This window comes from Oncorhynchus nerka, linkage group LG6, assembly GCF_034236695.1.
Source record: "Oncorhynchus nerka isolate Pitt River linkage group LG6, Oner_Uvic_2.0, whole genome shotgun sequence".
Lineage (NCBI taxonomy): Eukaryota > Metazoa > Chordata > Actinopteri > Salmoniformes > Salmonidae > Oncorhynchus > Oncorhynchus nerka.
In genome coordinates, this window is record NC_088401.1 from 45,999,301 (window position 1) to 46,013,954 (window position 14,654).

The 14,654-nt window shown below is 39.7% G+C and overlaps 1 protein-coding gene across 5 annotated transcripts in view; it reads left to right on the plus strand.

Annotated features, from left to right (window-relative positions):
* Positions 1–875: 875 nt before the first annotated feature.
* LOC115130478 (cell surface glycoprotein 1-like) overlaps positions 876–14,654 on the plus strand; it is a 38,225-nt gene continuing 24,446 nt past the window's right edge. Inside the window, exons 1-2 of one of the 5 annotated variants that reach the window (XM_029661664.2) lie at positions 4,370–4,531; positions 4,860–4,925. Coding sequence is in view for 3 of the 5 variants with exons in the window: in XM_065019576.1 (XP_064875648.1) it covers positions 10,443–10,492 (50 nt within the window). In the remaining 2 variants the exon portion in view is untranslated. Of the gene's footprint in view, positions 1,009–4,369; positions 4,532–4,859; positions 4,926–6,114; positions 6,336–10,435; positions 10,493–14,654 lie in introns of those variants that run through there. The other 4 variants (XM_065019576.1, XM_029661665.2, XM_029661662.1 and 1 more) reach the window with 4 other exon arrangements.

The following is a 14,654-nucleotide window of genomic DNA, read 5'->3' on the forward strand; positions in this document are numbered from 1 at the left end:
TTACCATTTATCCATTTTCGAGCAAACGGAATAAGCAGCAGCTACGTTTGGCTACATACTGACCATTAGTGGAATTCCCATGAGAGAGTAACGGTTAATGTGATTGGATGTTCATTATTTGACTAGGCTAATTACCAGTATTTTATACTATGTTATTATTACGATGAACACTAGATGGTTTTATTTTATTTTTGGTAGTGAAACGAGGCTACCCAGGCGAGAACAAAACCTATCCCAAATGTATAGCAACGTTAGAAAATATAAATGGCCTGTTTGAAAATGTGAAGAAAAAATGTTTTTCTATTTTTCACATTTTCATCTGGCGTACCCCAGACGGCATTGAGTACGCCAGTTTGTGAATACCTGTTCTAATACGTTAAAAAAAAGCTACCACTAGAGAGCATTGCTGCCCACAGATTTCCCCCTCAATTCTCAAATTTCCCCCCAAAAAGATTTGACTTTAATCTATGGACATAAAATTAAGGTATTTGACCAGAAAATCGTTTTGAAAGATACATGATGTTACAGAAATTACAATGGAATTGAGCTATAACACAAAGCCAATGGTGTATCATTGATCCGACTACTGTAGTTGTAAAATTGGTTTCATTATTTTAGGGGTTTTGGTCAAGGACAGCAATATTGTATCCAATCAGGTGGTTTATTTTTCAGAGGGATCAAAGTATCCTACACCATACACTGAGCATATAAAGCAAAGCATACCTAAATGGAGTTGCTAAAAATACACCATCAATGTTAGCTTGGATTTAAAGTTGATCTTTATCTATAGATCTTTGAGAGCAACGTCTCAGTGAGTCAACTGGTGAACACAATTGTGTTACTTCCTCGCAGAGAAAGCATGCGCGGTACTCTAGTGCTTCTGAAGGCTAGTTGAAGAAAGACACGAAACTTCAATGGGCGAGATCTAATCACCACAAATCACCGACGTATTTTTGACTTCATTGATGGATGTCTGCATACTTTAAAATATAGCGCCTAACTCAGTTTGTAAGTATCACTTTCTTTCATGACGAACTTACATAGACATATTGTTTGATAAGATTCCAAATGGTTCGCACCAGTAGCTTTTTCTATGTTGCTTTTAGGGTTAGCAAAAAAAATGTTGAATTCAGATGGTGGTGGCCTCCAACTTTTCTTGGAAGATGTTACCTTAAACTGCTCTTCTTTATTACGGATACGACGTTGTTGAATTATACCTCTCACTTGAAGGAACTCCCACATAATCCGATGTGTTATCTTTAGCATAATGTGACATCCTCTTCTTGAATTGATTTTGGTTACACATATATTTTACTTATATTTAGTGTTTAAAGACAATTAGCTATTGCTTTCTTAAACATTTAGTCCGATTTTCAATGGCCTGCAGGCTATAATTGTCTTCTCCTCTTTGACAACACAGAAGGATAATAGTGATTGTGTTTACACTTTTTTAATAGGCTGTGGTTAAGATAGTCAATATTTTGTCCACATCAGTTGCTTATTCCCAGCAGCTATCTGGTATGCTATATGCATCAATAACTTTACATAATTCCTTATTTGATGCACATAAATCGATATACTTTATATCCCTGGTTTGGTGCAACGTAGAAAGGGGTTGACTTGAGCCAATGTGTGGAGTAAAAACAAAGGAAATTGTCAAATCTGTCTGCAGATGTTCCAGGCACCAAATGCATGAGCTCCAACCTACAGTTTTTCTTTATAAAGAAAATATCTATACCTATAGAATACCTAAATACTGTACCTATAGGCATGTCAGCAGAACTGGGTGGCACTCTTATGGCAAATACATTGAAATTCCATCCTAGCGCTTTTAAAAAGTCATCTGATGATGCATGGTGTGTCCAGTCCAGTTTTGTTATTACAAATATCTGCAAATCTTGAAGAAATATACCATTGTATATCTCTTTATGATGGAATTATATAGTGACATCAAAGGATAAACGTGCTCAAATTTAGTCTTGCTGTGCCCTTTGGATTATTATAGCAGGTTATTGTACAACAAGTTTAATCTGAATTGTTCTTTACCATGAGTGTTTTAAAAAAAATTACAATAATGCATAGCATTATATCCAAGCATAATGTCACAAAGTCTAACAGTGGTTAGTATAGTGGTCACAGTTGTCCTTAGCCTTGTAAACCACACACAGCTGACCAGTAGGATGAACCAGATTGAGTCATAGCACTAATTACATGTTTTAAATGGGCCAACTGGGAAATGAGGATACGGTGAAGAGCAAAACACTTAAAAAGTTAAAGTCACAATTATTTGATTATCACCATGCAATTAAATCATTCAGATAGATTTATTCTCGCATGCCCTCACCACCCACACATACTCTGCAGCAAATGATTTGTAGTGTAAGAAATGCCTTATGAAATGCCTTATGAAAATGGTCCCAACTGTAGGTAAATGGCAGACTAGAGGGCCCTTTAGCAGTTTTATCAAGCAGTAAAACCCAGCAGGATCCCTTTTCATGTGGAGAGTGTGAGAACAGAGTGGGTCATTTCAAGGGTCAGCCCTGAAAGGTTTCCAGCACCATGAGAAGATAACCAAAGGCAGGCAGAGAGGAGGACTGTGTTGTTTTTGCTGTATACACATCCCTGTCTATCTGTGACACATTCAGCCTCACCCTCGCACCCAGCTAGGGGTGCTCCCTAGCTCAGCTCTGGGGTATAATTTTTGGGTTATTTACAGTTCTGCATACATGGCCTTAATTAGAGTTTGGGCCAGAGAGCTCACTGCTCGCAGAAGATGTGTTCCAGATGTGAGCAGGAATTCCAAGCGCTTTGTAAAGAAAAGAAACAGAGCTCTGCAGGAGTTGACTAAAGAAACTTGAGTCAGAGCAAACTGTTGAGGGATTCGAGAGAACAGGGGAAAAGGGGCCTCTTGCTCAATCATGGGCACAGATTTAACTCGTCAGAATTCAGGTTTATATAAGTAACTATCTAGAGTTGAAAACAGCATGTTCTTTTACCCTACAGTATTTTGGTGAACCACAAAGTTCATGACAATCGGTGTGTTTTCAAGCACTGAGCACTCCTTACATTTGTTTTGCAAGTTCTCATAAATTAACTCCAATGTACATACTCTCATTATCAGGGGTTTCTATACTTTCTCCGTTATGAGCCAAGCAAGCAAGAGATTCTGTAGGGCCAGTGAAAAAAAAATGTTTCAGGAAATACCCCCAAAAAAATTCAAGGAGGAAAACTGACCGACATTCCTATTTTTAAAAACCAGAGGGATATATGATAGATGTGTTTTTCAAATGAGTCCACATAGTTTGTATGAATGTAGATTTCTCATGCGTGAGATTCTACTCTGATGTAGTCTGTCTGGATGTTTGAATACTAAGATGAAAGCTGCTTGTGATTGCAATTGGTGTACAGTAGACATCTTAAAAGGCCCAGTGCACTCAAAAACACGACTCTTCAGACCACTCCCTGACAGTCCTAGCAAAAGAACTGTTTGCTAAGAAGCTGTTTTTGTTTTATTTTTGACCATTTTAATTTAAAACAATCACAGTAATGTACTTAATTGTTAACCAGAAATAGTTTGATATTGAGATCATTGGACCCTTTTCTTTTTTTTTTCAAATAGGTTTTCTGGAAGTTTTGTAATACTTTTTAGCCAGTACTCCCGAAAGTAGCGCCCAAGAAAGAAAAAGAGACCCTATAAATTGTATACAACGTCGTGGCGAAACTGCTCTCGAGCCCCCTGCAGCACACTGTCTCTTTGCTCACCCCGCAACCCCATTTGACAATGCTGTGACGATCTGATCCCGCCTCCCACTTTAACTTTGCAACCTCATTGTACATCATTCCACTTGACAATCAACATTTTCCTAATGTTCGGTTGTGGCTAGTTCGGCAAGCAAGCGATTGTGATAATGTAATTTTATACAATGGAAAAGTTATAGGCCTACTTTACAGGTAACTGCCAAAATAAAGGAAACACCAACATAAAGCGTCATAATAGGCTGTTGGGCCTCCAGAACAGTTTCAAACCACCTACAAATAGCGTTTGACATTGTGGGGACTAAAGATTGCCACAGTTGGTCAAATGTTCCGATCCTCACAAGAAAAAACAAATTAAAACCCACACGTGAGCTCCTTTCAGACCCCTCTTTCAAAATGACAGCGGTCTCTTCTAGCCATGGTAGCCAACATAATGGGAAACTGGGAATTTTATACATGACCCTAAGCACGATGGGATGTTAATTGCTTAATTAACTCAGGAACAACACCCGTGTGGAAGCACCTGCTCTCATTTACACACGTGTTTCCTTTATTTTGGCAGTTACCTATATATATTAGAGTCAAATGTCCTACTCCTTGAAAGTCATTCATTGGTTAAATATAGCATTTGCTTACGTGATGAATGATGATCGCAGACAATCAACGGCAGTGTTGGATTATTACCCCACATCATGGAATATCTGCGTGAACGTGTATAAGTACAAAAGGTGGACACGTTAAATTATTTTATTTGGATGGTTGACACAACAGAAAGGTAGGCCGATATGTTCTTGTCTAAAAAGTGGGTAAAAGTTTGCTTTAATATGTGTGTTGTTGTGAATGGCGATCGGCATAAATAGATGGACCCACGCCTGGTAAATTTTTTTTTTTTTTTGCCTATTGTGAAGTACTGTATATTCCAAAATTCACCAGCGGCACCATTTAGGAGCTAAGGGTTTTCGGCACAGTGTTTATGATCAGACATGTATTTTCTAGTGTATTTGTGTGGCTATGATGTACAACGTTTTCTAGTTTGTAGAGAAATGCATTGAAAGAGAAATGCAGCTACTACCGAGGTTTTAATATCTAACTTCTCATTTCAGATGTTTTGTAACATCTGATGCATGGATTTGATCGACGCATTCAATGTATTTTTTGCTCTTGTAATGGTAAGCGCATGCAGCCACTCATCCCACTTGCTCCAGAGAGCGTGTTCATAATTCATAACACGTCAGGAACGAGCGTGTAGGTCTCATACACTAAATGATGGCAGGATAGAATGTAAGGAGTCGGTGCATTTGTCCACTGGGAGAGGACTGTAGATCGTTTATGCATGTATGAGCTTTTGATTTACACGTCGAGTGCAAAAAGGGAGGTTTAAAAAATGAGGTAGCTTTCAAATCTCCGGAAAGTGTCTTTAACAGACTGATAATCATACCCCCCTCCCCCACCCCCTCCTAATCCTTTGACATGCCGGTTAGTGGAGTAAAAGTTATTTGGGTAGAAGTGCTGTGATCACTGTCTGTGGCCACAGTCTTCTAATGTGTTTACACTTTTAGGTCGAGGGAAATGTTTCATTTTGAAAAGGAGCCTCCAAGGTATGGAGTTAATTAAAAGTTTGAGTTGATTGTTTACATGAATTCATTCTTTATTCCCAGGAAAATGGGCCACTTGGTTTGTTCCGAGCAGATCTGGCCATTTTGTATGGTTGAATGCTGATCAAGCTTTACCAAATCCTTTCCCGGCTCTCACATAGGGATGTTTATTTAGTTAACTTTCAGGCTCCCTGACTTTGTGCAGTTGTTCAATTCACATTTGTATTGTTTTGCATGTTGGCATTCTGTAATAACATACTTATCTGAGAATTAGGCCTATTATCAAACCTGTTCATTAATAGCCCATATTGATTTTCTACTTCGTCATCCTTAGTCATATGACTTGACATCCCAACATGACTGGCAAAGGTTGAACCTAGAGGTTGAGATTTAGACACCTGTTGACTCCGGCTCAATGGCAAGGTGGCACTGTTTGTTGGGGTATTTTTGTTTTTCTGGTGGGGGATGAATGAGTTCCCAGCCAGGACAATCCCCATGACGCCCCTAGCTAATTATCAGAGACACGGGTCAGATCGGCTGGAAGTAAGCTGCCTGATTGAGACAATATCTGCAGGCTGCCGCTCGGGATTAAGCTATGTAACGGGGAGGGAGTGGGAGGTGGATGGGGGTGGCAAGAGCAGTGTGGGGCGGGCTGTTAGTTCACACTCATGTCCTCCCACTGTAGGCTAGTCACTGGGAGGGCAGGCAGCCTCCACTCAAAGATAGCACTGTGTCTTTATCTTTGTCTTGCCACCAGCTGCTGTTTCTGTCTTAATTCATGTGCATTAAGAAGGCGGGTGTTTGTGTAGTGGACTGGTGGCCTTCAACATTGCAGTTGGAGCATGCACAGGGACTTCCACGTGCCAGCACTCAGTCAAGCTGGTAAAGGATGTACTAAAGAGCGAATCTGCTGCCATTTATTTTGCTTGAGCATTCCCATCTAGAAACCATGGCTGGATTTTACGGCTGTTTGCGGGGGAAGAAGTAAGTGTGCTCTGCTTTTCTGGTTAGATATATCAGACCCTGGCAGGATATCAAACATATCGATCGCCAGAGCATTTGTCTGAATGGAACATAATCATTGGTTGTACATGTGTCTTAGATGAGGGCTATAATTATTTTACTAATCCTAATATTAGGACACAGTAGGCCTGCATTGGTTTTGCAAGTCCTAGCATATGAATAAATGGTTCATTTGAAACTAGCGTGGACTGGATTGTGAATAATCTGTATATGGGCTGTTTGTTTGCAGTGTCAGAGAACGATCTCTCCCTTTATCCTAGTTGTCAATGGCTTCTACATCCACAAAGTCTTAAACCCTGCCTATTTGTAAAATGTGTCTTCTTAAAATTGTATTTTTATCCCTAAACTTAGCCACACTGCTAACCGTATGCCTAACCTTAAATTCAGACCAAAAAGCTAATTTTTGTTTTCATGATATAGCCAGTTTTGACTTTGTGGCTGTAGAATCTAGTGGAAACCCTTTATCCTTCGGTCTCATGACATTTTAAGACAATAAAAGCTTTATTGACCACTTGCTTAGGTCATTGAAAAAAAATGTGAGAGCCAGGCAGCCCTTTTGTTAACCTTGTGAACTGACTCACTTAACAGTAACTCTGCCTGAAAGGGATCAGTTATTCTCCCCCAGAGTGAGTAACTGACTGCCGCGGTTTATTCACATCCTTCCAACCCCACATCCCAAACACCCATTTCATGGTGTCAGCTGTCCCAACTAAGTTCCCCTTAGCAGCAGTCTGGCTAAGTACTGGCTTTCAGGTGACATCTTGTACACAAACTGACTTAGAAATGGAGACCATATACAGTATGGATACCAAGCACAGTAGAGTACACAACATACCATCCTAAAGTAAACAACTCGGCTAAGATGTGTGGGACACCTGCACTCTTTCACATGGTGCTCTTTTACGCAGTCTTCTCTGGACAGTTGACGCCTTCTTACCATTTCCAGATGGATCTGGTTTAATGCTAATACTCCCAAGTCAGTAAGAAGGGCTGTTTTGAACTGTGCTATCACCTAATGTTTTTTTTTCTCTCCCTGTTGGATTAACTAGATTAATGCTTGTGCACACACAATGTCTTTCTTGCCGAACGCCTTGTTTTTGGGGCAGATGTGTAGGCTAACCCTTTTGTTGGCAGGCGTCTAATTGTGTGAATGCACCCTTGATGCAACTTGTAAATTCATGATACCCATTTCGTAGTCCGACTTGGTCACTCCTTTTTAGTTTAGTACCGGAAGTAAAGAGAATTCCATGGTTTTGTGCCTCTGGTTCTAGACAAACATTAAGGTATGTGAGGTTTTACTCAACAGCTGAAATTACTTTGGTAAAGAAGAACTGTGCTGTGACGAGCTGACCAACCACTTTAGAAATACAGCCTTGTATGGGGGCTCCACCCATTTTTGAATACTGTTCACTCAACATAGCAAATAAAGTTTGGTTCAACCTCAATAAAATAGACAACACTTCCTTTCATGATATCCTAAAATTCCACCCATTGGAAATACTATAGTAGTTCTTCCTTCCAGGCAGCTTTGCCCTGCAGTAGCCTTGTTTGGAATGTCCTGGTTACTGTACTTCTCTTACTATGTTTTATTGGATATCCTGTTTGGTTGTTGTGGCCCTCTTGACATGATACAAACACAGTTCAGTTCTGTGGAATAGATGGTTTCCTGCCCAGGGCTGAAAATGGACACTAGGAAAATGATTGGGATCCGTTTGCCCGCATTGCATTCAGTATGAACATTTTATGTTGCGCTACTGGCCTAGTACACACACCACTAACTTTACTTGCACACAATCTATATCTGTCCTCAGTACTCCACAGGCTGTGTATAATTTAGACTGCCAGAGAACTTTCTCACCAGTTGAAAGTAAAGTATAAACTACCAAACAAAACGCCCAGTGTCATTGCTTGGCACTACCGTTCAGTAACTATATTCACATGGAGTATCTTATTTTTACCTTTAATAAAAAATAGGCATGAAGGCCTTGCAGTTTCAGGGGATTTTTGTGTTCAAAATAACTGTGGAAATGTGTTGTAGCCCATCCCTAATTTAAGATAATGTAATCAATTCTTTAACCCAGTTGATGGTTGGCACTGGTTCCACAGACGGATAACTCTATATTACAGGTCCAAACCAGCCCCGAGTGATTGTTTTGCCCCACCCAAAGTTTTTTGCATAATAAAAATGGGACTTGTTTTTGGTCAAAGACTAAAATCACCAGGATTTTTGCAAAAAATCTGTTTTATTTCAGAAATCTGTTCAAGTTTTGACAAATAGGAACAATCATTGTGTTGATTTGGTCTAGACCATCCCAAGTTTGAAGGCGTGCATTAAAATAATAGCCAATTTGTGGAATAATACCTGAATATGCAAAGAATATTGCATATTTCTACCTTAGTGTACCTCATTTTGGGATGCATCACCATGAAGAGAATGACATTCATATCCATAATTATACATTTGTGTAGTACGATACCATGTGTAAATCCACTTCCTGTAGTTCAATAACCAAAATAGATTTTTTTTTTTCAAACTCACTGTGGCATGTCAAAGCTGACATCTTTGAATCTTAATTTGGAGCATATAAACTGAGTGAGATTTTACCGAAATTCTGTCACCAAACTTTACATCGGCACAGTTCTTCCAGTAAATGTTTTTTTGTTTTGTTTTTTTTGTCAAATATTCAGTGTACATACATTTTAAGTGAGAAATCTGAGATGCCGGGGCAATTCCACAGTGACGGAAAAGTAATCTATAAAAGGTCTACTCGTGAGGTTTTGCCGTCATGCTTCTGCATTATTTACAATTCACAAAAGGCCTACCTGCAGTGAGTACTCCATTCATCTTGTATCCAACCCCATTTCCAAAGAGCTTCTCTTGTCCGGTTACCAAAGACCGCTCCGCCTAACATATTCAAATTATTCAGTCATGTAACACCACGTCAACGGTAGGCCTAGGCTATATCTTGCTTATTGAGAGAGTGACAAATGCAATACAATTTACGGGAGCCTAGTATTTTATTTTAGTTGCGGTGCGCTAAGATTTGCCATTGCGTTAGGTTTGTTGCAGTTCCAGTGTAGTCAAACATGAATTTCCTGTGTTTTATATATAATATTTCCACACTGAGGTTTCGAGAAGTACTGTGAAATTATGATAACCCTGTGCACAATGTCTATTCCGCTTTGGCTCGGCATAATTTCATTGAAATTACGTGGAAACAATGTTCATTCAACCAGTGTGTGCACAGTGGGAAAGCCCCTCCTAATGTGTGTGTGTTTCTGTTTGAATAGACTGCCTGAAATGTCTGCCTGTTTTGGCCAGCCTGGCGACATCGCCGGTAAATTAGTTAATAGACCAATAAGTCCTAAACCAATAACAGCTCATTTTCAGTTGTGCCTTCTCCACTCAGACCACTCCCAGACAGTCGTAGCAAAACTCTTGCTTGAGAAATTGCTCTTTGCTAAGATATTTTACCTTTTTTTTTTTTTTAAATTTATTTATTGAAAACAATCACAGTAAGATACTTAATTGTTACCCAGGAATGATTTGATAGAGAACTGCTGCATTGGACTTTACTTCCTATTCCACAAATATTAGAAGTATCCTGGATGTTGACTAGAAAACAGTTTCAAAGGACACTATAAGGCTTCAATCGCACAATATGTTCAGGACAGCAAATGTGGATTTAGTCGATGCGAAAACCAGATGGCTCTCTACTGACTCTGCTGAAGAGTGTGTGTGAAAGTTGTAATCGATGTGTTGTCTGTCTCATAAACCTTGCTAGTTGCTATCCTCTAATCCTTGATTGCGTAACATAGGTGACTCCTCACATCTGACTTTGAAATAGACAAGCTCCAGTACAAAAACAATAATCAAACCTGGCTGTGTCCCTATATGGAATTGGCAGACTCCTCTGTTTAAATTCCCCATAACTGCCTGTGTTCAAATGCTTTTTCATCTTCTAAGTAATGGCTTGTTTATCTAACAGTCTTGTTTCTATCATTTACTGCTGCTCCTTTCCACCAACTCTCTCTCCTCCTTTTCAACTCCCCCTGAAAAGTTAAACCATGAAACGACGGACGTCATCGCTGCTGGCCAGTATTGGAGGCAGTCCAAGGTCAGTCCGTTAGCCCAGTTGAAACCTGCTACCTCTGAACCATGCTGCCCCATTGATTAGTTTGTGATGGGTTGGTCACGTGGTCAAACCTTGGGAGGTTATGATCCATAGGCTAACTGTGACAACCCCAGGTGGCATATTCCGCCCAGAATGCAGTTGTTCATAAGTACAACTATTATGATTCCCTTTGGACTGTATGGACCTGTATAGACTAGACCAATCTAATTTATCATGTAGTCTAAATCAACTGTGGGTGGTGGTTGTGTTGTAAATGTACGTCTCTTTGTGTTGGTGGTTTTTGTCAGTCACATTGTCCACCTAGGTAATAATGCCTCTATCTTTTGAAGCTTTATTCATCTGTGAAGCAGCGATTGGAACATTTCCTCAGAGTATGACAGAGGAAATGAATAGGCAGTATCAGATGGGAGAGTAATGGTAAAGGTGGCTGTTGTCCAGAAGTCAGGCTCATTAGATCAGATTTCTCTCTGCCTCTCTCTGCTCTCATGTGTTAAAGTCAATGACTGTGCTGCTTTTGTCGCCTGACGAACGCTGTGGAATTTTTCAACTGGCCGATTCCACACCCACACCGAGCGGAAAATATTTTTGGTATCTCCGATTGTTCAGGCAATTCTTACATATAAACTTCATTGGGAGGAAGGATGTTTGACATGCTTTTTACATTTCTATCACCAGTCATGACGAATGAAGCCATTTTAGGCACTTTTTAGACATATACATATACCGTAAGGCCCTATGATCTGTGAACCGTACATGATACAGACATCTTTGAGTCAATATACTCCTTATAGTATTTTCTCAAATATGCAGTATGTGTAGATGCTGATAATTGTTTAAATTCAACATTAATATCCAGGAAAGCCAGGTTTCCAAAAGCTGGGCCTAAAATGGCGTATAAGAGATCATACAAAAGATTTTGTTGTGACTGTTAAAAATATTTGTTGGTCAAATTGAGAAATTGTGAGTAAACAACAAAGAAGAAGAAACTGTATGAAGCCAAGATCAATGACATGAAGAATGATGGGGGAAACCTTGGAGTACTTGTTTGTGCATAAAACAAATAATGAAAGAGATGCAATTTTAAAGGTAGAATTTTGTATGGGATAGGTGGACAAATTATTGTTATCGATCAATAATGAGAAACCTGGCATTGACAACTTGGATGGAAAGCTACAAAGGATGGTAGCTGACTTTATAGCCACTCCTATAGTGTTTGTCCTCTGGCCTGGAGGGAAGCCAAAGTCCTTCCACTTCCCAAGAATGGTAAAGTGGCCTTTACTGGTTCTAACAGCTGATTATGCAACACTATACGAGTCATCAACCACAGCTAGTGAATTCACTGCAAGCCTAAACAAAACATTGCAGTCAGTTTTAGAATGGGTGGCCAGTTATAAACTGGTCCTGAACATCACTAAAACTAAGAGCATTGTATTTGGTACAAATCATTCCCTAAGTTCCAGACCCCAGCTGAATCTGGTAATAAAAGGTGTAACCGTTGAGGAGACTAAATTACTTAACGTTACCTTAGATTGTAAACTGTCATGGTCAAAACATATTGATTCAATGGTTGTAAAGATGGGGTGAGGTCTGTCCGTGATAAAGAGATGTTATGCTTTTTTGACTCCACAAAGCAAGTCCTGCAGGCTCTAGTTTTTATCTTAATTTTTATCCAGTCATATGGTCAAGTGCTGCAAAGATGAACCTAGTTAAGCTGCAGCTGGCCTAGAACCGAACGGCACGTTTTATTCTTTATTGTAATCAGAGGGCTAATATCAATAATATGCATTTCAGTCGTTCCACAACTCTTAGCATCACTTGTTTATTATAAGAAATGTGTTGGAAATTCCAAATTGTTTGCGTAGTCAATTTACACACCAGACATGCCACCAAGGGTCTTTTCGCAGTCCCGGGTTCAGAACGAATCCAAAGAAACGTACAGTATTAATACAGAGCCATGATTGACTGGAACTCCCATCTCATGTAGCGCATCAATGTGACCTACTTTTTGTGTGTATGTACTGACATGTACAGTGCATTTGGAAAGTATTCAGACCACTTGACTTTTTCCACGTTTTTTGTTATGTTACAGCCTTATTCTAAAATTGATTAAATAGTTTTTTTCCCTCATCAATCTACTGTACACAATATCCCATAATGAAGAAGCAAAAACAGGTTTAGACATTATAGCAACTATTAAAAATATCACATTTACGTAAGTATTAACCCTTTACATGGGTATTGAAACCCTTAGTACTTTGAAACAGCGATTACAGCCTCAAGTCTTGGGTATAACATTAAAAGCTTGGCACACCTGTATTTGGGGAGTTTCTCCCATTCTTCTCTGCAGATCCTCTCAAGCTTTGTCAGGTTGGATGGGGACTGTTGCTGCACAGCTATTTTCAGGTCTCTCCAGAGATATTCTGGCTGGGCCACTCAAAGACATTCAGAAACTTGTCCGGAAGCCACTCCTGCGTTGTATTGGCTTTGTGCTTGGTTGTTGTCCTGTTGGAAGAATGAACCTTCGCCCCTAGTCTGAGGTCCTGAGCGCTCTGGGGCAGGTTTTCATCAAGGATCTCTTTGTACTTTGCTCCGTTCATCTTTGCCTCGATCCTGACTAGTCTCCCAGTTCCTGCCACTGAAAAACATCCCCACAGCATGATGCTGCCACCACCATGCTTCACCGAAGTGATGGTGCCAGGTTTCCTCCAGATGTGACGCTTTGCATTCAGGCCAGTTCAATCTTGGTTTCATCAGACCAGAGAATCTTTCTCATGCTCTGAGTCTTTAGGTAACTTTTGGCGAACTCCATGCGGGCTGTCATGTGCCTTCTTACTGAGGAGTGGCTTCCGTCTGGCCGCTCTACCATAAAGTGCTGCAGAGATTGATGTCCTTCTGGAAGGTTCTCCCATCTTCACAGAAACTCTGGTGCTTTGTCAGAGTGACCATCAGGTTCTTGGTCACCTCCCTGACCAAGGCCCTTCTCCCCCGATTTGCTCAGTTTGGCCAGCTCTAGGAAGAGTCTTGGTGATTCCAAACTTCTTCCATTTTAAGAATGATGGAGACCACTATTCCTTCAACCTTGGTTTTTGCTCTGACATGCATTGCCTTTCCAAATCATGTCCAATCACTTGAATGTGCCACAAGTGGACTCCAACCAAGTTGTAGAAACCGCTCAAGGATGATCAATGGAAACCAGATGCACCCGAGCTCCATTTTGAGTCTCGTAGGTATTAAGTAGTCAGACTCTTTGCTAAGTAAGGTATCTCTTTATTTTTAAGAAATTTGGAAATCTGTTTAAGCTTAGTCTTTATGGGGCATTGTGTAGAGTGAGGAAAATATATAAAATTATAAATGTTCCTAAATTTTAGAATAAGGCTAACGTAAGAGTGTGGAAAAAGTGAAGGTCTGAGTACTTTCCAACTGCCTCTTATCAGATATATATACAGTGCATACGCACGCTACATGTTTTAAATTGTAAAGCCCTTTGTCTATAAGGTCTTTCGTTATGTGTCGAACCCCAGTAAGACTAGCTGTCGCTAATGGGGATCCTATGAAATCATTATTAAAAGTATATCTCAACTAACCTTTTTTTGAATTTGCTCAACTTCCAGAGTGGCCTCTGGTACTTAATGATATGACCCATTTCATACATAGAACTTGACATGGGTAATTAACCAAACGCAGCTTTACTTTAGGATTACACATTCAGCAAAGGGAGTTCCCTTTGAATCAATTTCCCATTCACTGTGTTGGTGGTGCTTGCAAAATGTATCAAATTTAGAATTAGGGGAGGTTACATTTTAATTTGGACAGACTTTACAAATCTGCTCATGGGGCATGCTGAGATCACTTGACACATGTTCCATTATGATTTATGTTTTTCCATGCAGGGAAAATATATAATTATACAATTTCTAATGTCACACCAAAGGACATGTCTTAACACAGGATGAAAGAAAAGAATCAGTCAGATTTTTGTTTTAAAAAAAAAAGAGTATATTTTGTGAAATACAAACTGTTGTAGAACATGAAATACTTCAAATAAAACACACACAAAAATAACAATATTAAGCAACTTTGTGCTGTAAAATGTTAACACTCACTTGGGCTCCCGAGTGGCCAGCGGTCTTAAGGCACTGCATCT